This window comes from Piliocolobus tephrosceles, chromosome 5, assembly GCF_002776525.5.
Source record: "Piliocolobus tephrosceles isolate RC106 chromosome 5, ASM277652v3, whole genome shotgun sequence".
NCBI lineage: Eukaryota > Metazoa > Chordata > Mammalia > Primates > Cercopithecidae > Piliocolobus > Piliocolobus tephrosceles.
Window position 1 is genome coordinate 147,270,218 of NC_045438.1, and position 24,716 is coordinate 147,294,933.

The window sequence follows — 24,716 nt, forward strand, 5'->3', positions numbered from 1 at the left end:
GGTTGCAGTGACCTGAGATCGCACCCCTGCACTCCAGCCTGGGCGACAAGAGTGAAACTCCATCTGAAAAAACAAAAAATGTTTATTAAAGATAGAAAATCCTTCCACATGAGGAAAAGATGGCCAGAGCCACTGTACAATTAGGTTCTGACTTAAAGATTGGAGATTGAAATAAACAAAAAAAATGCGACCGCTTGCATTTCTTGCTAAAAGTAAACCAAAAGCAGTTTAATTTGAAGGATGCGCTATGGTAGCCGTGATTAGGTTTTAGGTCAAATAACCCATAGGACCAACTCAGTGTGAGACAGGGGGAGCCTCATTGAGAAGAGTGGCTGAAGAGGAGGCAGCATGACCAGTACAAATTATTGCCCTTTGAGAACGGAGGTTTTGCTTTCCTGTTCATTGAAGATTTTAATTAGAAATGTATTCTTCTTTACAGATGTTTCATTTAGTTGTATTCTAATTATAGACCTTGACAAAAAAAGCAAAAAGAAGAGCCAGCAGAGCCAAGCCCACGGACATCCTCAGTGCGCAGTCTTGATGTAGCCTTGGCATGGGCAGCACCATTCTAGAACTCGCTGAGTCACACTGAGATGCAGCAGAGGTGTGGGATCCTGAACTCCCAAGCCCATTTCTGAAGTCCTATAAAGAGAGAAACAGAGGAAAAAATTATTTTTAGATGCAGAGAAAGCCCTGTTGTGATATCAATCAAGTAATGGATTCCAGAAGGTGCTGCCTTTTATGTACTCCTTCAACAGAGACATATTTGAACAGCCACCATGAGCCAGGTGGCCCCAAGGTAGGTAGGAATGAGTCAGGTCCTTTGCTTGAAGGGCCAGGCCAAGTTCATGACTCTCCAGACTACACATAAACTGTATGAGAAAGATGGGCTGTGTTTACAGAAAATCAAGGCAGAATTCATGAAGGGTAGAATCTGTGTAAAGTGGAGTCATACCACAGACATACTTAACTCTTAGAGAGATGTAACCATATCTTCTCAGCAATGGAAGAATGGCAAAGAAACACCATTGGCCAGGTGTGGTGGCTCACGCCTGTAATCCCAGCACTTTGGGAAGCCGAGGTGGGCTGATCACTTGAGGTCAGAGGTTTGAGATCAGCCTAGTCAACATGGTGAAACCCCGTCTCTACTAAAAATACAAAAATTAGCTGGGTGTGGTGGCAGGTGCCTGTAGTCCCAGCTACTCTGGAGGCTAAGGCAGGAGAATTGCTGGAACCTGGAAGGTGAAGGCTACAGTGAACCAAGATCGTGCTGCTGCATTCCAGCCTGGGCGGCAGAGTGAGACCCTGTCTCAAAAACAACCAACCAACCAACCAACCAACCAACCAACCAACCAAGCATAGAAGCCACTTGATTCAGCAAACACATCCCTAGGACAAAGATTCGCAGCTGGTCTGCTGCCACAGGAGGGCTGTGCCAAGAGTGACCCACCCCACGTGACCCCCACACTCAGTCCCCTCAAAGTACCTTGTGTGCCATGCAAATACTATCATTTTCTCTTCATGCCAGACACAGAACAGGTTGGGAAACCCTGCTTGGGCAGAGGTTGAGAAGCTGGGGACGTGACTGTGATGCTTTTCTCAGTGGTTTCTGTTCACGGGCTTCTTAGCTGGTGTCCAGGGAAGTGGAGAGAGAGGCGCACCTGGCTATTCTCAGGGTGGCTCTCGTTTCGAAGCGCAATTGATGAGATTTTCACCTTGTGCGCCTGCTTCAGAATCGGTGCCTCCCCCAATAACACGGGACTCCCCTGTTGAAACCTGAATAACATTTTGAGAGATGGAAGGAGGGGTGTGAAGGGGCAGATGAGAAATGCTGGATGGAAGGAAAAGTGAGAGGGCGGAGAGGCAGCCCAGAGGCCGTGCAGGACAGGACAGGACAGGACAGGAAATCCACAGAAGCACAAAGTGTCTCGGAACAACCATGGTACTTTGCTCGGTCTTCCCTTCCAAGCTCTCTAACAATCTCCTGGTACCTCTTTGGCTTCTTTGTGGGAAGCTGCATCCCACCACGCACAGGAGAGATACTGGAATGGTGCTTTGCAGAAGGTAACACGAACAGGGAATGTGTGGGGTGGACTGAAGGGAGGCAGGAGAATGGGGTAGAAAATCCAGTGGTAAGTTGGAGCAACAGATGAAATGGTAGATAATGAGGACCTCTATCAGGATGACGGCAGAGGGAACAACAGACTTTTGATGTCGAATCAACAGGATTTGAGTTCAAAGGAGTGAGTAATGCAAGATACAAAGAATAGGAATGGGGAAATGAAAACAAATTCTACAGCCCAGTTTCCACAGGCTCCTATTCACATGCGATTGTGTGGGAAGAATTCTTGCTCTGTCTGTAGGAGGCTACGAGCAGAATTAAGAAAGCTCTTAGCCACAAGGAAAAGTCTCTCAACCCCAGTGACAGTTGAAGCGTTATTTACTGCTGCACTCCTCAGGTATCTGGGCCGATACCCTGCTGGTGTCCCTGCACTCTGAGTCCTTCATCAGGAGGCACACAGCTGGACAGAATGGGGCCATCCTTCCCATGGCAGCGGGAGGCAAGAGCCGGAGCTCAGTGGTGCACTCAGACCTGTCCCCGCCCCCAGGAGACAGCTCTCTTATGAGGTTGGCTTTTTGCGTAATATTTTGGAGTGAGATCTATGCTGAACAGCTTCCATTTCAATTTAAAGTAGCCTCAAGATCTCAAGGACAGCGCTCACACATATGTGGGAACCTGGAGAAAGAATGCAGAGTCCTTCAGCTGAATTGATAGGAACTATGTGAGTTCCTCAAAAGCGGCGAGTCTGCCTAATTCATCTCTGAAATACTGGAACCTAGCAGGCTGCAGGCACAGAGTAGGTACTCAGTAAGTGTTTAGGAATGAATGAATGAGTGACTGATTGAATGAATAATATGAGAGTGTGTATTCCAGTGAGATGAGCAACCATCAAGAACATTCTCATCTATGTCTCTGGTGATCAGTGTGTCCTGTGATATATTCAGGAAGCTATTCTACTTGAGTCACAACTTGTTGCCTCTAGCAATTACCCTTATAAGACCAGAATTAAGAGGTTGATTAATTTCTCCAAGGCCTGCGTTCTTCAACCTCTGTAGGTCATAGAGATGGCTTTGAGAAGACTACAGACCCTTCCAGAAAAATATGGAAGCATATTTACGTATCCACACAGCCACACTCACATTCTGTCTTCAGGAGGTTCACAGATACCCTCACCCAGGAGTGGACCCAGATTTTGTGGGTCCTGCAGCCTTCTCTTTGAGACAAAAATAATGAATACAAAATTAGGTACAAGGTCTTGGAAGGGGCCCTTCAAACTGAGAGACCCTGAAACTGGCTAAACGAGCTTCAGGGAAAATCCACCCTTTTCCCTATCCCTAGTTCAGAATGCTTGACCTTGGTTCTGCACCTGTGTCATGATTAGTGGTGCCAGGCCAGATGTCAGGCTGACCTGGGGAAGGACTAGGTGAGTCTTAAAGTCTTAAGCATTTAGTTGGGTTTATAATACATTTTGTTATTGTTTCATGAAGCAGTGCAGGTACTGTGCCTTCTTGCCCTGGGTTAAAATAAAAGCAACAACTCTTCGACTTTTGATGACAATTTCAGAACATTTCTTCTCCTTTCAACTCATCTGTCATAAAACTTTGTTCAAAATACAGTTACCTATTAAACTACTGGAGTGGATTATTTGTGGTCATGTTAAGTTCAGTCATTCTTCCTTGGGTATCCTTTTTTCTCTCCACCCCTCAAACGTTTACCACATTTGAACATAACTGATTCATAAAAGGTATTTTGGTGCTGAGCTGTCCTCCTGTGCCTGCTGGAGAAGTCTGCACCCTGCATCCTGCGGAGAAGCAGAGGCATGCATATGCAGCCACAAGACACCCACGGATTTGCCAGTCTCTTGAGGATCAAGGCAGGAGCATGACGGCGGAGCAGGAGAGGGTAAATGCATCCTGTCTCTATTGTACTGTGCCCTTTTATTATTTTCACCTTTTACCAAATCAAGATCTTGATAAGAGGATTTTGATGATACTATTTTTAAATATAATATTTAAAAAGTTTCTCAGATGACAGAGTAATAATCAGTAGCCAGCTAGTTTTGTACATTTCAATTGTCACTACCACTGAGATACTTGAGAAAAAGTAGTTTAGAAATATGGGAAATATGAGATCTTTCTCATAAAGTCCAAGATGCTCAAACATGTAAATGTGCAACCATAGCAGTTGAAAGCAAGCATCAAGAATAGAAAATAATGTAATAAAAAGTGCTTATCGGCGAAGTGATTATAAACAGCCGATAGAATGAAAAAAGTCGACACACACACGACAAGCATAGTTCTAGAAAATAAACAGAGGATCAGGCCTTCCCTAAACCTTTAAAACCTTATCAAGATTGTCAATTCCTGAAATTCAATACATATCTGCATCTCTCAAAGTAAAATACACCAAATTTGGAAAATGTTACTGCTTATTAAAACAAACTGGAACGTCAACTCAATTTTTAAGAACTCAAATTCCACTCAGAAATGCTTTTTTAAAAACAGAAATTTGAAACAAGGCAGGGTATGACCTTTGCTCACTCAAAAGGAGCTATGTATTTATCCTGGTATAATAGACTAAGGGACACAGTGAAATTCCCATAGTGCATTCTATGTTAACTTTGATTAACATGGGTTTGTCTTCACTTGTAAATCTCACTGCTCCCTTGATTAATTTCTAAACCTACTTACTTGCTAACTCTTAAAAATAATCTACTAATTTTCAAAAGTGTAGCCTATCAAATCCTATCAAAGTGATAAATCTGTTAAAGCAGAATCAAGTATGTATACCAAAATTTCAAAAAAAAAAAAAAACCAAACACTTTCATATTCAGAAACTTTAGGGATCAGATTTCAATCAGTTAACGATAAATACAGACAGTTGGGATGATAACAACAATCTATCTATAACTATTTCCTTCATCCCTAGCAATTTTGCATGTATTGTTGGGGAAAGGAAAGAGATGCTTTTAACTTGAGCATGTTTCATGCCACGAGGCACAGATGGAACCGGTTCTAGGAGCAGTAAGTCCTCGAGCTCTGGGCTCTAATCCCAGCTCCATCTGAGGATTCTCAGGCAAATTTTATCCTCCTTTTTCCTCCATTTCCTCACCTGTAGAATGGAGATACTGCTAGTATTTGTGCATCATAGGGTTTTTATGAGGATTAAATTACATATATATAGATTAAGTGTCCTGAACATTTAAATGTCAATTGAGATGAACTTATTCCTTGGTATTTTATGGTTCTAATGAAAAATGCAAATGTCCTCAGAAATTCTTTTTATAAATTACAAAGTCATTATTTTATTTGCTTCTCAAATAGAATTGACCTGTGCTATTTTTGTTCCTTATGTATACCATCAAGAGGCACACACTATAATGAATAAGCATGGGTTTTGAATTCTGGCAGACCACACTGAACCCAGGTTCAGACAGCCATGTGATCTTAGGCAGGTGGTTTAAACTCTCTAAGCCTGGCTACTCCTTCTGTGAAGGAGGAAAGCCATCTACCTTAGGATGTTATCAGAAGGAATAGAAGTAATGTTCCCACAGCCAGGAAGAGTGCCTGGAATACAGAAGGTTCACAACAAGGGTTGCTGTTATGGTGACATCACAGGAGTGTGGCTTGAAAAACAGAAGGCCAGAGCCTCCTACAGCACTTACTACCAATACTGAGATGACCATGTCCTGTCTTGAATATCCTCACAAGCACTAACCCATGAGGAAGAAGCTACGAACATTGTGAAGTCAGCACCTCTTACTCCCTGGGCTCTGAGATGGTAAAGCCTGTGGAGTGTGCCTTCTGGAAAGCTCTGAACTAAAACCATCACCTGCTCCTGCTCCTCTAGTTACTGCTTGCTCAGGCCTCAACTGAGACAGGACGTGCTTTAGGGAAACCTCTCTCAACCACTGCCCACCCAGTGCGGGACTGCTCACCTTGTCAGCCAGCCCACCTCATGGTGTGTGTCAACGATGGTGAGCACCCTCCTGGCTCCTGGCTCCTGCACCACCCTAGGTATGCTCCTTGTGAGCAGGGGTGGCCTTTCTCTCCAACAGATGCCCAGGGCCTGGCACCTAGGAGGAGCCAGTGTTAGCTGAATGCATACTGCCATTGCTACCTGTTACTTACTACCATATATTCACATTTTATATAGGAGCAAATATCCTTTCCATATGAACTGCCATTTACCTATTCTTGTATTTCTTGTTAGACTGGCAAGTAAATGGGACAAAGAGTCATACATCACCAACACTACATAGTATAAATCTGAAATAGGGTTACTAGGGAAAAACCTTACCAGCACAGAAACAGCATGTTATATGAGTTCTCTGTTGCTACTTTAACAAATCTCCACAAACCTAGGGTATTAAGCAATACGCATTCATTCTCTCTCAATTCCAGAGGTCACAAGTTCTATGTCAAGGTGTTGGCTGGCATTCTTCTGGAGGCCGCAGGAAAGAATCTGATTTCTTGCCCTTTCCAGCTTCTACAATTTGCCTATATCTCATGGCCTGTGGCCCTCTTTTCCCATTTTCAAAGCCAGTAGCATAGGGTTACTATTATTATTATTATTTATTGTTATTTTGAGACAGAGTCTCACTCTGTTGCCCAGGCTGGAGTGCAGTGGCGTGATCTCAGCTCACTGCAACCTCCACCTCCTGGGTTCAGGCAGTTCTCCTGTCTCAGCCTCCCGAGTAGCTGGGACTACAGGAGCACGTCACCATGCCTGGCTAATTTTGGCATTTTTAGCAGAGATGGGGTTTCACCATATTGGTCAGGCTGGTCTCAAACTCTTGACCTCAGGTGATCGTAGGGTTATTTTTATAAGGAACCTTGTGATTTACCTTGAACCCACTTAGATAATCCAGAATAATCCTCTCATTTCAAGATCCTTATCTTAATCATATCTGCAAAGTTCCTTTTGCCATGTAAGGTAACATCATTGGAGGTTCAGGTGATTAGGATATGGACATCTTTGGGTGGGGGACATGACTGTGCCTACCACTCCTGACATACGTGAGCCCCCAAGCTTGCATCCCACCAGGAAATGTGCTCAGTGTAGGTAGAGCTGAACTCTCACTCTGTGAGAGTGCCCAAGAGAACACACTCTGACAGAAGTGTGATGCTCTACATATTTACCAGGAAGAGGGACAGGGTGCCTCTAGGCGACTGTGTGGCTGGCTGAGCATGAAGTTTCCTGGGGGAAGAGGACAGCAAACCTCCAAGTCTCAGCCTCTGCTAAGGCCTTTTCCTTCTGCTGAGCTAACAGACTTGCTGAGCTAGCTGCTTGGTGAGAAAACGGGGAGGGTGCGGTGGCTCACGCCTGTAATCCCTGCACTTTGGGAGGCCGAGGCGGGCGGATCACGAGGTCAGGAGATCGAGACCATCCTGGCCAACATGGTGAAACCCCGTCTCTACTAAAAATACAAAAAATTAGCCGGGAGCGGTGGTGGGCGCCTGTAGTCCCAGCTATTCGGGAGGCTGAGGTAGGAGAATGGCATGAACCCGGGAGGCAGAGCTTGCAGTGAGCCGAGATCACGCCACTGCACTCCAGCCTGGGCGCGACAGAGTAAGACTCTACCTCAAAAAAAAAAAAAAAAAAAAAAAGAAAAAGAAAAAAGAAAACGGGGAGGAAACAGGCCTCCAGGGCCTTCAGATGTGTCCTACTCACAGGTCTTTCGACCCCAAGAGACAAGACTCTGAGGGAAAGGGCACCCAAGAGATGATCAATTAATGTTTTCTGAATTGGCATTTGCATTTCTACTTATTCCTTTGCCTCCTATCATCATTTCTTCACCTAGTTACAAGTATTCTTTTCTTGGGGGCTGGATGGGCTTGGGCTTCCAATGGAAGGAAGTCATGTTGTTTAGAGGCCTTTCTTCCAAGTCCTCTTCCTTCTCATACAAAATATTGATAAGTTGTAATATGGTACATGGCTGGAGAACCAGAAGCACAAGGACTAAGTGAGAAAGGCAGGGGATAGGCTCTATGTGAAAATATTAAGTAGAAGGAATATTTAGAGAACATTCACCGTGTACCTAGCAGGACTCTAAGTGCTCTTGAATCCTTCAAACTACTCAATGAAGTAGCTAATAGGAGTTAACCCTCTCGTTAAGTCACTTGCCCAAATTTCTGATAGTATAAATGGTGAAGCAGATGAGTGGCCTGCCTTTAGTCATACTAAGTACAGCCCCTCAGCAACGCTTCTGAGATACATTGGTAATTCCATATAAATAAATGAGAAAAAAAGCAAGGCACTGCACAGCTATTAAAATGACTATCAAGACCAACAGTCCACCAAATCGATTTTCTCCATCTTACTTGCCACTGCACCTCACAGAGGCAATGGTGTTATGTTGAGTTTCCCTATAGAGGCCATTCCAGAAAAGTCAGTCGCAAGTGATGCAGAGACATTTCACGCTACCTGTCCTGCAGTTCTGAGCCACGTTGTGACTTTGTAATTACGACCTGTAGATGGCACATCGCTGAGTATGCTCTGAACACACGCATACACACACACTTGATGCGCTCACATGAGAACACGTTGCAAAATGTGATTTAATGAGGAACAGTTGGTCTGGTTCTGCTCAAATAAAAGATATCCCTGTAAGAGAGTTGCCACCTGTCTTCCCATCTTGCGGTACAGCTTCTAAATGAGTTCTTCTGTCCCTGACACTTGCAGGTGTTGCCAGGGCCCTGCAATCACATTCCACATGCCAGCTCCCTTCCTTGAATTGACAAGACAACCCTGTCCCTGGGCTTCATGTTATTACCAGATACCGGGATGTACAGGGGATTAAGGGTGCCAAGCTATCTTTCTCCCTTATTCTTCTAGACATTCCCCAAATTGGGAGCTCTTTAATATCATATAAGTAGGTATACCCAATTATCTCCAAACCAAAAATGCTAGGATTTTATCTTGAAGTCAGTTAAACCACTGTGATATGCGTAGTCCATCAGCATTATAGGTACACTGGAAAGTAACAGGATCTACAAATTGAAGTTGGAATTAATTGCTCCTTTCCATTTCTTTTGGAAGGACATTTCCATTATAAGACCTCTGTCACACAGTCACACAATTAGAGCACAATACTGTCAGCCTTTCTGTTTCAATTCTGGGAATGAGAAATTCTACATCAGACATTGTTCTTGTGAAATTTTTCCCTTACCCCTTTGGTCCCAAATGTGTAATTGCTATCAGGTCATTACAATTACGAACAAAAATTTTAAACTTGAACCCACACATACACACACACGCAAACTCTCTAATCTTAATATAATGGATGGGTTTTTTTTTTTTTTATCTTATTTTGGTGATAGCAGAGTAAACACAAGGCTTTGCTCATAAGGCTGAACATAAATTATTAAACTATCTACTGTATGATCAAATGCATTTCAGATTATATTCTGAGTAATTCTGCCTTGATGTCCACCGAAGGAACAGATCTGATGTGCCCCTGCGTGGTCTCAGCGATCCCTCTCTTTCAGAATGCCCAACCCGCAGACTTGAATGGTGCCAAATGAAAGAGATAATCATTTCAAAAAACAAAGCCTGGCATCTGCCCATCACCTAATTATTACTCTCTGTAAGCCTGCATTTCATCTGACTCAAGAGATGGGAAAGCAACTCTTAAGCTCTGAACTTATTTTAATGGCTTCAAAACATTTCTTATGTGTAAATTTTTCTCATGGCTCAGAGGCACTGTTAGAGCTTGAAGTGCAATCTAACAGGGATGAAGAAAAAATTGTTTGATAGCTCAGATCTCAGGATAAATTAGAGTTTAGAACAGGCTTTCCCCCCCCACCAAGTCTGAACATATGGGCTCTGCAGAAAACCTACTGAAACCAAATATGTGACCAATGCAAGGAAATGATCTTCAAACATACATTAGAAATAATCTTAAAACATACATTACGCAGTACAGTATACTATAGAAAAGAATCTTGAAATTGGCTGGGCATGGTGACTCACACCTGTAATCTCAGCAATTTAGGAGGCCAAGGTGGGTGGATTGCTGGAGCCCAGGACTTCTACACTAACCTGGCAACATGGCAAAACCCCCTCTCTACAAAAAATACAAAAATTAGCTGGCTATTGTAGGGTGTGCCTGTAGTCCCAACTACTCAGGAGGCTGAGGTAGGAGGATCACTTGAGGCCAGGAGGTGGAGGCTGCAGTGAGCTGTGATGGCAACACTGCACTCCAGACTAGGTGACAGAGAAAGACCTTGTCCCCCCGCCAAAAAAAAATTCTGGTTTTGAATACAAAATTATAAGCTATCTCTATCACAATTACATTTTATTTTTATTTTTTGAGATGGAGTCTTCCTCTGTCGCCCAGGCTGGAGTGCAGTGGCGTGATCTTGGCTCACTGCAACCTCCGCCTCTCAGGTTCAAGTGACTCTCTTGCCTCAGCCTCCAAAATAGCTGGAATTACAGGCATGTGCCACCACGCCCAGCTAATTTTTGTATTTTTAGTAGAAATGGGGTTTCCCCATGTTGCCCAGGCTGGTCTTGAACTCCTGGCCTCATGTGATACGCCCACCTCAGCCTCCCAAAAGTGCTGGGATTACAGGCATGAGCCACTGTGCCTGGCCCACAATTATATTTTAATCTCTCCAGTATGAACTTCAGGAAGCACCTCCTAAGGTCAGCATTCCTAACAGGAACTGCTGCATCAGCCCTTCATAAGAAGGAATGAGCAAAGGTGGCCCCTCAGGCTTTGTAATGCCTTCACGACACTCCAGCTGTGGGCTTCTATCTGAATACCTTCATCTTTAGCTTTCTTAATCTTTAGCTTAGTACCAAATATTTATTCAAATTAGCTTATAATAGTGTCCTAATTTTTGGCTTGTTACAATTACCAAAATAAGAGGAGGGTATAGGGCGGAAGAACTAGATCTAGAATTAATAATACAGTATAGAAACCTTTGCCAACAGTGGTGTGCTGGCATTTGTTTATACATAACTTCTCCAATTCCACAAAGTAAGCCCTGCCAAGAAGGTATGCTATCAGAGGTCTGGCATCTTAGCTGGAGATACATTTATCTTTACTGCTTCCTCATTGTTGTTTAAATGTTTTTCTCCAAAGAGAGGTAAGTAGAGAGGGTTCTCTTAGTAACTACACGTAAGGAAAACACAAGTTCGTTATTTACTGGGTCAAAGTTTGGAAATTTGGAAATTACTCTAGAACTTGTCATGTAAGTCTCTTTTGCTAACTAAATATCAGCCTAAGATACATGGACAAGTACACATGTGCTCGCAAACACACACACACACACACACACACACACACACACACACACACACACACGAGCTCTGACATAAAAAAGGAACCAAGAGGCACACTCACAACCATGAGGCCTGTAATCCCAGCATTCATGATAGCAGTAGAAATCTGAACTCATCTATTCCTCATTAGTGGCTGGAGATAAGCATCAGTATAAACGAAAGCTGGGCCACAGGTGTGGCAAAGTTGAAGACATAAAAAGTGAATTGGGTCAAGATGCTTTACTGATGATGAAGTCTTTTCGATAGTCTCTCAAACCACACCCGAAACCATTCTCATTCCATGGAGTGCACACAGGAAGCACTGAGCTAGGATGTTGATAAACATAACAATTGGGTGTATTAAACTTCATCTTTAAGTAATCAATTCAACTCAAAATAATTGTTCCTAAGGGTTTCCTTCCAAGTAGGTAACCATGAAAGTGTGTTGGCAGATGTTTGGTTTGTATTTTAAATGAAAAAGAAGCCATGTGTGATGTTAGCTGTTATTACAACACAACCCTCTCATCTTGTTCTAAGTATCATTTTCAATGACACTGGAAATGTGGTTTTAGCATCACTGAGCTCTATGAACTACATAAAACAAATAAAGGAGATGGCAGGTGCTTTTCTCTATCTCTAAGAATCTTATAAATGATAAGCTAATACGTAAAATGTTTCCTATATATCACCATGATAGTTTTGCAGTTTGGAAAATGCAGATAAACTAGTTAGGAAAAATTACATAGCTTATACAGTTGGTCCTCCATATCTGTGGGTTCCACAGCCATAAATTCAACTGACCACGAATAGAAAACACTCGGGGGGAAAAATTCCACAAAATTCCAACAAGCAAAACTTGAATTTGTCACACACTGAATACTATGTTGAATCCATGAATCTGAAGTGATGTGTAGGCATTGTATTAGATATCAAAAGTCATCTAGAGATAATATATGGGAAAATGTGTGTAGTTTACATGCAAAACAATGTCATTTTATATAAGGAACTTCAGCATCCATGAATTTTGGTATCCATGGGGGGTCCTGGAACCAATCCCCCACAGATACTGAGAGAGGACTGTACTTACTATAATTACACTAAACTGAACCCAACCATCTGAAGAAAGATCACATCTCTACATATTTTTCTATCACTCCCAAAGTTCTATTATGCCTTCTTCCAAAAATCTGTTCCAAGACATGCCCATTCTCCCTTTCTATTTTGAATATAGTTTTTAAAAGTAAAAAATAATGATCCTATGGAAAGCCACTTAAAATTAGATTAATATTAAAAGACTTAATTACTTATGTTACTATAAAAGTATGGTAGGCAGCCCTGAAGATGATCCCCAGTGATCCTCGCCTTCTGGTATTCACACCTGTATGTAATGCCTTCCCCTTTGCTATGGTCTGATGTACTCACTTGCTTCTACTGCTCAACATAAATGATGGATGTCACTTCTAAAATTAGGTTACAAAGTACTATAGCTTCCATCTCTCTCTCTCTGCTTGCTTGCTCTGAGGGAAGCCAGCTGCCATGCTGTGAGCTGCCCTATGGAGAAGTCCACAGGAGAAGGAATGGAGGGAGGCCTCTGACCAAGAGCCAGCCAAGGACTAAGACCTTAATGCAGCAACCCATGAGAAACTGAATCCTGCCATCACCACATAAGTGAGCTTAGAAGCAGATCCTCCCCAGTTGGGCCTTCAGTTAAGGCCACATCCCCGGGTGCCAGCCTGAATGCAGCCAAAGGAGCAGTACTGTGCCAATGGCACCCAGAGAAGCTGCATCTAGATTTCTGACCCACAGAAACTGTGAGGTAATAAATGTTTGTTGTTTTAAGTTGCTAAGTTTTAAAGTAATTTGTTACACAGCAACAGATAACTAATACAAAAAGTTGTCAAGTAGAGGGCTGGATACCAATTCACACACATTTAGAAATCTGACTCATAACAGAGGCATTGAAGACCAATAGGAAAGATGGACTTTCAATAAAGTTTTCTGGAACAGTTGGTTATACACAGATAAACCAATGAAATTTAACCCCTACCTACCATGTTTAAAAATCAATTTCAGGTATATTAAATATTTAACTGGCAAAGGAAAAACTAGAAAAACTTTAGGACAGTATGGGAGGAAAACCTTTCTAACCACAAGGCAGGGAGGACATACTTCTTAAACAAATCACAAAAATATACAAAGTTCTAAACAAAAGAATAAAAGTTCTAACCAGAGAGGTTAACAAGCTGCAAACAGGGAAGAGACACTTGCTTCACACGTAATTGACTCTAGACTACATAAATCCCAGCTGGGCACAGTGCCTCCTGCCTGTGGTCCCAGTACCTCGGGAGGCCAAAGTAGGAGAACTGCTGGAGGTGAGCAGTTTGAGATCAACCTGGGCAACATAGTGAGTTCCCACCTCTGCAAAAATAGCCAGATGTGGTGGCTCATACCTGTAATCCTAGCAATTTGGGAGGCCGAGGCGGGTGGATCACTTAAGGTCAGGAGTTCGAGACCAGCCTGGCCAACATGGCGAAACCCCCGTCTCTACTAAAAATACAAAAATTAGCCAGGCCTGCTAGTGCATGCCTGTAATCCCAGCTACTTGGGAGGTTGAGGCAGGAGAACTGCTTGAATCTGGGAGGCAGAGGTTGCAGTGAGCCGAGATCGTGCCATTGCACTCCAGCCTGGGGGACAGAGTGATACTCCATCTCAAAATAAATAAATAAATACATACATACATACATACATACATACATACATAAACAAAACCTAGCTGGGCATGGTGGTGCATGCCTGTAGTCCCAGCTACTTGGGAGGCTGAGGTGGGAGGATCACCTAAGGCCAGGATCTCAAGGCTGCAGTGAGCTAATGATCACACCACTGCACTCCAGCCTGGTCAACAGTGCAAGACCCTGACTCAAAAGAAAAAAAGAAAAAGAAATCCTAAACATCAATGAAAAAGTATCGTCCAATAGAAGAAAATGGGCAAAAGACTTATACAGACTCTTCGCTGAAGAGAAAATCTGAATATATGTGTGTGTATATATATATGTATATATATATAAAACCCATAAACATATTTTTAAAAAATGCTCAACCTCATTTGTAATCAGAGAAATACAAGTTAAAAATACAAAAATACCAGCTAACATATATCAGGTTGGAAAAAGTTAAAAACTGAACAATATCTTGTATGGGTGAGAATGTGGAGGATCCAGAACACTACGCCACTGCTGCTGGTAATGGCAGAAATTAACATAGCCACTTTGGGAGAAAGTAGGACATTACCCGGTAAGGTGGGAGCTGCGCACTCTGGCCAGCCCAGCAATACCACTCCTAGGCATGGCACCAGACTAGAGAAATGATTGCAGATAAGTGGCCATCCCAAGTCCTCATCACAGCTGATGTGACGTAAGTTAGAAGCTCTAGCAGGATTTGGGCTGGAGATGAGGGTTGGGGAAGGGGTAGTCAAAGGACAAAAAAGTGGCCCAGGATGGGGGTTCAAGACCTGTGGGTGGGCTTCCTGCAAACATCAGCTCTCCAAGCAGTCTCCCTAAGAACCTCTTTCTTTTCTTAGATGGGCCCCAGTCACTAACCTCCCTCTTCTCCATTAGCACGTTTCCTTTACCACCTCTCAGTGCCTAAGGTGTTCCCCACCCATCCACCCCACCTTTCTTACAATGATTGGTCAATGTGGAAAATAGATGGGACATAAACAGCCACTTGGTTGCTAATACACACTTATTATTATCGTTTTTCTGGAGATGGGGTCTTTCCCTGTGGTCCAGGCTATAGTGCAGTGGTGCGATTATAGCTCACTTGCAGCTTTGAACTCCTTGGCTCAAGTGATCCTCCCATCTTGGCCTCACAAAATGCTGGGAATACAGGAGTGAGCCACTATGCCCAGCCTGCCAATATATACCTTCTCATTTTTTACATGGATTCTATGGGATAAAATCAGTCTGATAAGTTCCCAATTAGTTTCCAATTGCTGCTGTAACGAATGACCACAAACTGCATGGCTTAAAACAATACAAATTTACCACTTTTTAGTTCTGGAACTCAGAAGTCAGATGTGTCTCAATGGACGAAAATCAAGTGTGGTGTGGACTCCTTCTAGGGCTGTAGGGGAGAATCCATTTCCTTGCCTTTTCTAGCTTGCATCCCTGGGCTCACGGCCCCCTTTCATCTTCGAAGTCAGCATTCCTATCACTCTGACCTCTGACTCTTCTGCCTTCTTCTTCTTTTGCTTTTACGGACCACGGTGATTACACTGGGCCCATCTGGATAATCAAGTATACCCTCCTTATTTTAAGGGCAGCTGATGAGCAAATTTAATTCCATATGCAACCCTAATTCTCTCTGTCACGTAATCTAACATATTCACAGGTTCCAGGGATTAGGACATGGTCACCTTTGTGGGGTGAAGTGGGGGGCATTATTCTGCCTACCCCAGGTCCCCAGGGTGATAATGTGGAGTTGCTGGGTACATCTGTACCTCAGAGAAAAACACTGGATATCTAGAGCACTTGACATGTCCTCATGGAAAAGACTATGACAAGGTCCCTTAGCTTCAATTAACATTTAGATTTCAGGTTCCTTTTACCAGATTCAACCCTTCCACTCTAAACTCACTATCTAAAAACAAGACACTGAGTTGTAGAGCTGAAAGGATTAGATCTCAGGTTGAAACTGAATGTGATTTCTTCTGGGGATGTAGAAAAGAAGGAGGAAGTTTGCAGAGATCACAGGCAAAACCATCAAGACTTTGCAGGGTGTGGCAGACCGAATACATTAATGTTTCCAATTCCTTATGCCTCCTTGTATCTGTATCTTCTTGTTACATAAACTTTGTAGTGTGTTCCTGGTCATGGCTCTGTGATTTACTTGGCCAACAGGATGCTATCAAACATCATGCGTGCAGAGGCTTGAAAAGCACTTGTGCGTGTCTGTTGGCTATTTCTCTGCCTTTACCACGGGAACGTGCGCAGGTCAGCCGGTTGAAGGATGAGGCCTGCGGAGCAGAGCTGATTCACCCGCAGAGTCCCAGTTGAGGCCATCTAGATGCATCGAATGCCTGCTGAACCTCCATACATGTTAGGAAGCCCCACTAAGCTTGGAAGAGCTGCTGAGCTACCCTATAGTGCACTGCAGATGTGTGAGTGAGCCAGGCTGAGACCAGCTGAGTCCCACTGCAGTTCCGTGGTTGGTTGTCATAGGGCATTCATCACGGCAAAAGATAACCCATATCTAGGATAACCAGCTTTTTGGTCCTGCAGTCCTTTTCAGTAAGGGGTATACATATATCTCCAGAACAAATTCATTCATTCATTCACTCATTCATTCATTCATTCATCCATCCATCCAACAGACGTTTACTGAGCATTTACTTCCTGCCAGGCCCTGTCCTAGTCATTAAGGACACAAAAGGTGAATGAAGTCCCAGCATTCACGGGGTTTCAATTTTAGTAACTAGAGACAAAAGAAACCTGTGAATATGTAATATGTCTGGTGATACAATGTGCCGTGGAGAAAACAGAGCAGAGTAAGAATAGGAAGTACTAGGCTGTGTTGGATGGTGAGGGCTTGGGGTTTTATGGAGGACTGCCCAGGGTGACCTCACTGATAAGCTGATGCTTCAGCAGAGACCTGAATGAAGTACGTTCCATGGATATCTAAGAGATGGGCATTCCAAGCAGAGGGACCAGCAGATGAAAAGGCCCTTCTGAAGAAGCAGACCTCGTGCGTTCATGTTCAAGGAGCAGCATGGAGGCCAGTGTTCTTGAGGGCAGAGCGGTCAAGGCACAGGACCCTGAGGCTGTTGTACTTTCTCTGGCTTTCATTCTGAACATGTTGGGAAACCTTACATGATTTTCATAAAAAAAGTGTATATGGTTATAGATAACATTTGAACAATTTTTAAGTACACAATTTTGTGGCATTAATTATCTTTACCATGTTGTGCAACCATTACCACTATTTCCAAAACGTTATCACCTCAAGCAGAAACTCTGCAAGCCTTAAGAGGAAACTCCCTATCTCCGCCCCAAGCCCCTGGTAAGTTCTAACCTACTTTGTCTCTATGAATTTGCCTCTTCTCAGTATTTCACGTAAGTGGAATCGTGGAATATTTGCCCTTTTTGGTGTGGCTTATTTTGCTTCACATGATGTTCTCTAGGTTTGCCTATGCTGTGGCACGTGTCAGAACTTCATGTCTTTCTATGGCTGAATAAAATTCCGTTCTGCCACATGCCACATTTTGTTTGTCCATCCATCTTTTGATAGATACTTTTGTTGTTTCCACCTTTGGGTTATTTATGAATAATGCTGGTACGAATATTGGGATATAAGTACCTGAGTCCCTAGTTTCCATTCTATTGGATATATATATATGGAATTTCTGAGTCATATGGAGCACTAGATGGTTTTAAGGAGGAGAGAGACACAATCTGATTTATATTCAGGGTAGAAACAGGGAGACCGGTTAGGCAGATTGTTTTATTTTCAGATAATATAGTACACGGTAGGGAAAATCACTTCCCACAAGAATATTTAAGAGAAAAAGACCTGTAGTGAATGCCACTATCTTATACCATAGATGCTTTGTGATTGTTCAGAGGAACTGTGCTCACATGAAGGATAACAAAAGAAATAGCTACTCAGAGTCAGTGAAAAGGGGGAACTGAAAAACACAAAGAATTTATTTCAGGCAGCTATCCTTTACAAATGCTATTGCTGCTTATAAAGACTGTTATGTTTTAAAAGACCAACGACCAATTCCTCGTCTCATGGCATACAGGAGATGAGGGCAAAACATCATCCATGTTCATGAAAGAGATACTATTAGCATCTTGATCAACCAGGCCCCAAGTAAATCTTCACTATCACCACGCCCCCAACTCCACATCACATATTCAAGGATCACTTCTACGTGTCAGGCAGCGTTCAGTGCTTCCCAAGCTTTACCTCACTTCGATGTCAAAACCATCCTATCAAATGGACTCTACTCGTCCCAATCTATAGATGAGGAAAGACACCTAGAGAGGGTAAGTGACCAGACAGTGATCACAGTTAGTAAGCAACAGAGCCAAATGTCAAACCCACAGTCTGACCTGATGTGCGTAAGGGCTACTCTATTCCTTTAAAATGGATGTTTGCAAGGAGGAAGCCCTGGGAGCCAGGGGCCTGTGGAAGGGAAAATGCTGATCTTCATAAAGTCTGCCAATGGTTCTTTGCCTTTATTGCCTTTTGACTTTCCTTCTCAGGGGTTGGTAAATTTGCAAGGTGCTACATCTTAATTTTTTAGGTTGGCTTCCTATCAGAAAACCGCCCTAGATAACTGATTTGACATACGGATTGAATATTTCTGTTTCTCAATAATTTTATAGAATTGCATTCGGGAGATAGAGGGATAGGAGAAAACTTGTTTCTCCAAAGCCCTTTAAATTTAATACACTGATTGCATGCATATAAGCAATCGGCACTTGTACCCCCTAAACACATAAAAATTTAAAAATAATGAAAAAAATTTTAAACATTGTAAACTATGTCAGAAAACAATCACACTCTATTTCTTTGAACATATTCTATTTTATTGATTTAAAAATAATGTTCTATTATTTTAGGTAAAAATGCAACATCCATACTCGGAGTCTCATAGGAGAAACAGGCTGCCACTTTCATCATTAGAAAGGGAGAAGAGAAATTAGGAAACTACAATTTATGGTTCGAAGAAAGTCTTGCTCTAAAGTACTCATCCTCATAGTTCCCATGAAAAGAATTTCAATTTGCAAGATTATTATCAGTTTAAAAAGGGGCTTCTGCAATCTGCTTATCAAGATGTCAAATGACTTCAAAAAGCAGGTTGAGTGGCTTGACTGTGTTTTTTTTTTAACCATTCAAGAATATATTAATGTCCTCATCAGTTGGAGTAATAGAGGATTTCAACCTATCATGTAGGTTCCCTGCCTCTGGTGGAGAACCCATCCATTCTACCCTGCATATCACCGAGAGCCAAGTTCGTTCAATAACTATGAAACAGGCACTGCACTGGGGCCTGGAGCCAGTGGTGGGCAGACCAGCCAGGCGGGGCCTGCTTTCATGAGCTTTCCCTCATATAGAAACTTTCACTATACTATGCTCATGCTCAAAAACTTTCCCACATGTAGCCAGGCACGGGGAGGCTCACGCCTGTAATCCCAGCACTCTAAGAGGCTGAGGCTGGAGGATTGATTGAGCCCAGGTGTTTGAGACCAGCCTGGACAACATAATGAGACCTCATCTCTACAAAAAGTAAAAAAAATTAGCCAGGCACGGTGGGGCAAGTCTCTAGTCCCAACTACTCGGGAGGCTGAGGTGGGAGGATCACTTGAGCCCAGGAAGTAAAGGCTATAAGTGAGCCAAGATTGCACCACTGCACTCCAGAGCTGGGGTGACAGAACGAGATTCGGACTCAAAAACAAAGCAAAACAAAATATTCCCACATGCATGATAGAAACTTCTAGTATTCACCCATATCTTCTCCTTGTTAAAAGTAGGTATTTTCTAGACTCTTGTAGTTAGATAGGGCCATGTGAATAGTTCTGGTCAATGAATATGAATAGAAACACTATGTACCACTCCTGTGCTGAGGCAGTAAAAAGCCTGGTTCACCAGCAATCGTTTTTCCTTGCCATGGAGACATGCAGTCAACTTGGGTCCCTGAGTGACTGTGTGGAGCAGACAACTACCTGACTCTAAACTACACACTAAATGGTACATCTTAGATGCTCAGTGTGAGCAGGAAATAAACCTTTGTTATGTTAGCCCTGAGATTTCAGGGTTAATTTGTTACCAAAGCACAGCCTAACCTGTCTTGGATGAATACACATGCTTGTCTAATGTGTTAGGTATAAATCCTATTTGACTTCAAAACCCAGAGGTCCCAGTCTTTATACTAAAGGTTATTTCCCTGTGCCTTCCAACTGCACACAACTGCCTATGGATATCTAAGTCTGTGCATTCTGTCACTTCGCTTTGGTTCTTTCCACAGTGAGAAAAATTTCCTTCTTTACTTGCCTGATTAAGTTCTTCTCACCTTCAAAGTCACGTTCCAATCCTACCATATCCATGAAACTCTCTGTAGTAGAAATTGTCTGAAAACCCTCTCCACATTGACAGTTCCCCAAGAATACAGATGCCAAAAATGATTTTCTAACCTCCTTTGTCCCCAAGGTGTAAACGTGAGACCTGGGTTCCACAATCAGATGTAATATATGTGAGACATTGATTGGGAAGCTTCATGAGGAAGCAGATGGGGCATGGGGCCTCTGCCTAGATGGGGCAGGTGGAGCAGAGGCGACACCTCTTACCAGAAGCTCCTGTGTGGTTCTGGGTGTTGTTTCTGGAAAACTCAGCAAAGATTCTGGTCCCTGGCCCTTCTAACAATTCTCTGGGCCATCTAGCATCCTTTTATACATTCCTTCCTTTCAACTAAACTGCTTTTTGTTGTCTGCAAGGAATCCTGATCCATACATTTCCTAAAACCTCAAGTCTTCAGAGATCTCCTATCTTCTAACTTCTTATGATCTAACGCCAACCAATTTAACATTTGACATATTATAGATTTTGTTTCATAAGCACATACTGTCTTAGTTCGTTTGGGTGACTGTAACAAAATGCCATAAACTGGGTAACTTTTAAACAACAGAGATTTATTTCTCGCTGTTTTAGAAGCTGGGAAATCTAAGATCAAGGTGCCAGTAGATTTGGTGTCTGGTAGGAGCCAGATTTCTAGTTTATAGACAGATTCTTCTTGCTGTGTCCTCACACAATGGAAGGGTCAAGGCAGCTCTCTAGAGCCTTCATTAGTGTGGTATAAAGGTACTTATCCTCATCATGAAGGCTCCGCCCTCAGGAGCTAACAACCTCCCAAAGGCTCCACCTCCTAACACCATCACATCAGTGATTAGGTTTTAACATTGAACTTTGGGAAGTCACCAACATTCAGACCACAGCAGCACACATCTTCTCTTCCCAACTAGACTTTATCTCCTTGAGGGCAGGATGATATCTCAGACTTCTGTATCCCAAGCAGTGTTTGACACAGCGCTGGGTCAACTTTTGGAATTTATAGGATGACCATATAATTTATCATCCAAACTAGAATACTTTGAGGAGTGGAACAAAGGCATATTATTAATACTATTACAACAGGTATAAACCAGGACTGACACAGACAGTCCTACCACAGACAGATATTATTATCAAGGCACAATTAGTTCTTTGATGCATAGTGTGTCATACTCGTCATTGATAATTGTTGACTGAGTAAACAGATAAACATAAGTGAAAGGGGAAATAGTGCAGTGAAAATGTGAATGTGGAAAAGTGGTTCCCGACACCCGGGTTCAAATCATCACAGGAGATCATGATCTTCTGGAGCCTCCCTCGTCCCATCCTGCAGGGATAGATGGTTGGGCTTAGATGACCTTTCAGGTTCTGCTGCTGCTGAAATACAGCTTTGGTTCTCCTAAGGAAGCTTTTTCCATTCGATGGTTTCATGATAAAGAATCCCTTTTGCTCTTCAGAGATTCCTTTTAGATTTGGGAAAATCATCCATAAAACTTTAACCACAGGAGTAATTATGTTGCACAGGTGAGCTAGCATACCTATACAAGACCACTTCCCTCACGCCAATCCCTCCCTACCAGGGTCACAACTGATTGGCAGCATTACCAGAAGAACAGTCAGACCAAAAACTTCTCAAAGATCAAGCCCATATTCATTATTTCTATCTCTAAGATTTCATTCAGTTCCTGGATAATAAACACTGAAACACATTATAAGAGGCCAGGTGCTACCTGCATGTTGTATATGTGAGTAATTCAGGCTCGGGGGCCTGGTTCTTTTCCTCAGCGCTCAGCGAGGGAAGTCGGTCCACATCTTTGTCCCAGGCTCACTGCTCCTTCTGCCTCCTATCTTGAATGTGGGCAGAGGATGGAGAGGTGGGGAAAACACCTGCTCAGTCCCATCCTATGATGCATCTGTGTGGGTGTGTACAGCCTTGTAAAGAACTTCATTGTGTTCTAGCTACCCTAGGCCAGGCTAGAATAATAAACTGAAGTAATACGAGTAAAGAGCCTCAATACCAAGCACATAGTAGAGGTTCAGTAGATGGTAGCTATTACTATTATCAAGGCACAATTAGTTCCCTGATGCATGCAATTTCCCTCACGATGCTCCAGCTACAACCCTCAGGAGGAAGAGAATTATCATCAGTGATTGCACAATTAGTGATGCAAGTGAAATGAAAGCTAATTGTTTAGCATCAGCTTGCTCTGATGATACTTTGGATGGTACTCAAATTGGTACACGGAAGGTATTGTAAACACACTAAACACAGTTTGAACTGACAGTCACACTAGTTCAGCTGCAATGGCCAATAAAATATAGCTCAGCAGTACAGAAAAAAGCTATGTATCTAGACTGTGAAACTCAAATACATCCTAACCAGTCTGTAAAAGAAACTAACAAGATACAAAATGAAAGAAAAATGCATAAAATATTAAACGTACTATGGTTTTAATTGTTTGTGACATGAACTTAGCAGCGATGAAGAATTTAGTCTTACATAAAGTTTAGTAAGAAAAAAAAAAAAGGAACTGAAAAAACTGCTTGGGGTTGAGGCCGGTATCTTGGGGGTGGAAGGAAAAATAGGAAGAAACACGCCCTCATTTGCTTCGAGCATGGTTAGCTGATCTGTCTGAAATTAGACCCACTTTCAAGTGTTTTAAGTTAATTATTAAGCCATTTCTTAACCTCATGAATGTAGTTTTCATGTGCTTTCAAATCTGGCCTTGAACTAATAGACCCTTTCACTTCAGTGGTTCTGGAAATGAATGTCAGATGGGAGAGGAAAGCATTTTAACTGTGTTTTTCCAAGGGTCAAAGCTCTGAAAATATAGTATAGTTTGTACATAAAACTCAGTACACCTGAATATCCTGCTGGCCTTTGTCTGGTAATGAAGCAAACCATGCCACCCTTTAAAACTTCTGCTTCCTTTCCAAACGCGGCCGGCTGTGTCGGTGCTGAGCTATCTAACTGCTCAAGTGAATCCATTCTTAGGATCAAAGTTTCAATAGATGAGAAACAGGTGGCACTTAGGCACCCTGGGGCAGCCTTCTCTTAACTTGTAAGAAAGAGAATGGTAAGTCCAGGCCTCCATTCTAGAATATTCTCCTTTTTTTAAAAAAAAAGAAGACATAAAGAGTAAGAGGAAGAAATGCCTGTCAGTAAGAATGGCCAACGCTGTAGGAGTATTACTGGAACCTCTTTCTGTTAATTTGTCATTCTCATGGAGGCATCTCAGCAGTTGGTCTGGTTTCATCTGCCATTGTCAGAAATCTATGGCTGATGAATACAACAGTTGAAATGATAAAATATTGGGCAACTTTTACTTCACAAATTAAAGTAAAATAATGCCTTGGCTTGCATCACAAATTAATAATGAAAATAGTAGCCAATATTTATTGACTGCTAAGCCATTTCCACGTATATTCTATGAAGCAGGTACTACTATCACCCATTTACAGAGGGAGAACTGAGGTGGAGGGACATTGAGTAACTTGCCCAAGATCATATTTTTTGTAATAGTAGAATCAAGATTCAAACTTGCGTAATCAGAATCCAGAATTCATGTTCTTAATTGCTATACTATAATGTACAGTGAAATCCATGAATGCAAAGTACTTGTTTTGTTTTTTTTTGAGATAAAGTTTCATTCTTTCACCCAGGCTGGGCTGCAGCAGCTCCCTGCAGCCTCGACCCTCTGGGGCCAAGTGGTCCTCCCACCTTGGCCTCCCAAGTAGCTGAGACTACAGGTATGCACCATCACACCTGGCTAATTTTAAAAATTTTTATAGAGATGAAGTCTCCCAGTGGTGCTAGGCTGTTCCTAAACTCTTGGGGTCAAGTATTCCTCCTGCCTTGGCTTCCTGAAGTGCTGGGATTACAGGCGTGAACCACCGCATCAGGCTGCAAAGGACTTTAAAAAAAGTGCTAAAAAAAAAAAAAATTAAAGTAGGCCGGGCGTGGTGCCTCACGCCTCTAATCCCTGTACTTTGGAAGGCTGAAGCAGGTGGATCACTTGAGGCCAGGAGTTTGAGATCAGCCTGGCCAACATGGTGAAACCGCGTCTCTACATACAAAAATTAGCTGGGCATGGTGGCTCACGCATGTAGTTCCAGCTACTCCGGAGGCTGAGGTACGAGAATCACTTGAACCCAGGAGGCGAAGGTGGCAGTGAGCCGAGATCGCACCACTGAACTGCAGCCTGGGTGACAGAGTGAGACTCCATCTTACCAAAAAAAAAAAAAAAAAAAAAAAAAAAAAAAAAAAAAAAAA

General features: G+C 42.6%; 1 protein-coding gene across 1 annotated transcript in view; it reads right to left on the reverse strand.

The window, feature by feature from the left end:
- Positions 1 to 389: 389 nt before the first annotated feature.
- CDKAL1 (CDK5 regulatory subunit associated protein 1 like 1) overlaps positions 390 to 24,716 on the reverse strand; it is a 725,954-nt gene continuing 701,627 nt past the window's right edge. The window contains exon 16 of the mRNA XM_023209761.2: positions 390 to 642. Coding sequence (XP_023065529.2) covers positions 460 to 642 — 183 coding nt within the window. The 3' untranslated portion in view covers positions 390 to 459. The remainder of the gene's footprint in view (positions 643 to 24,716) is intronic.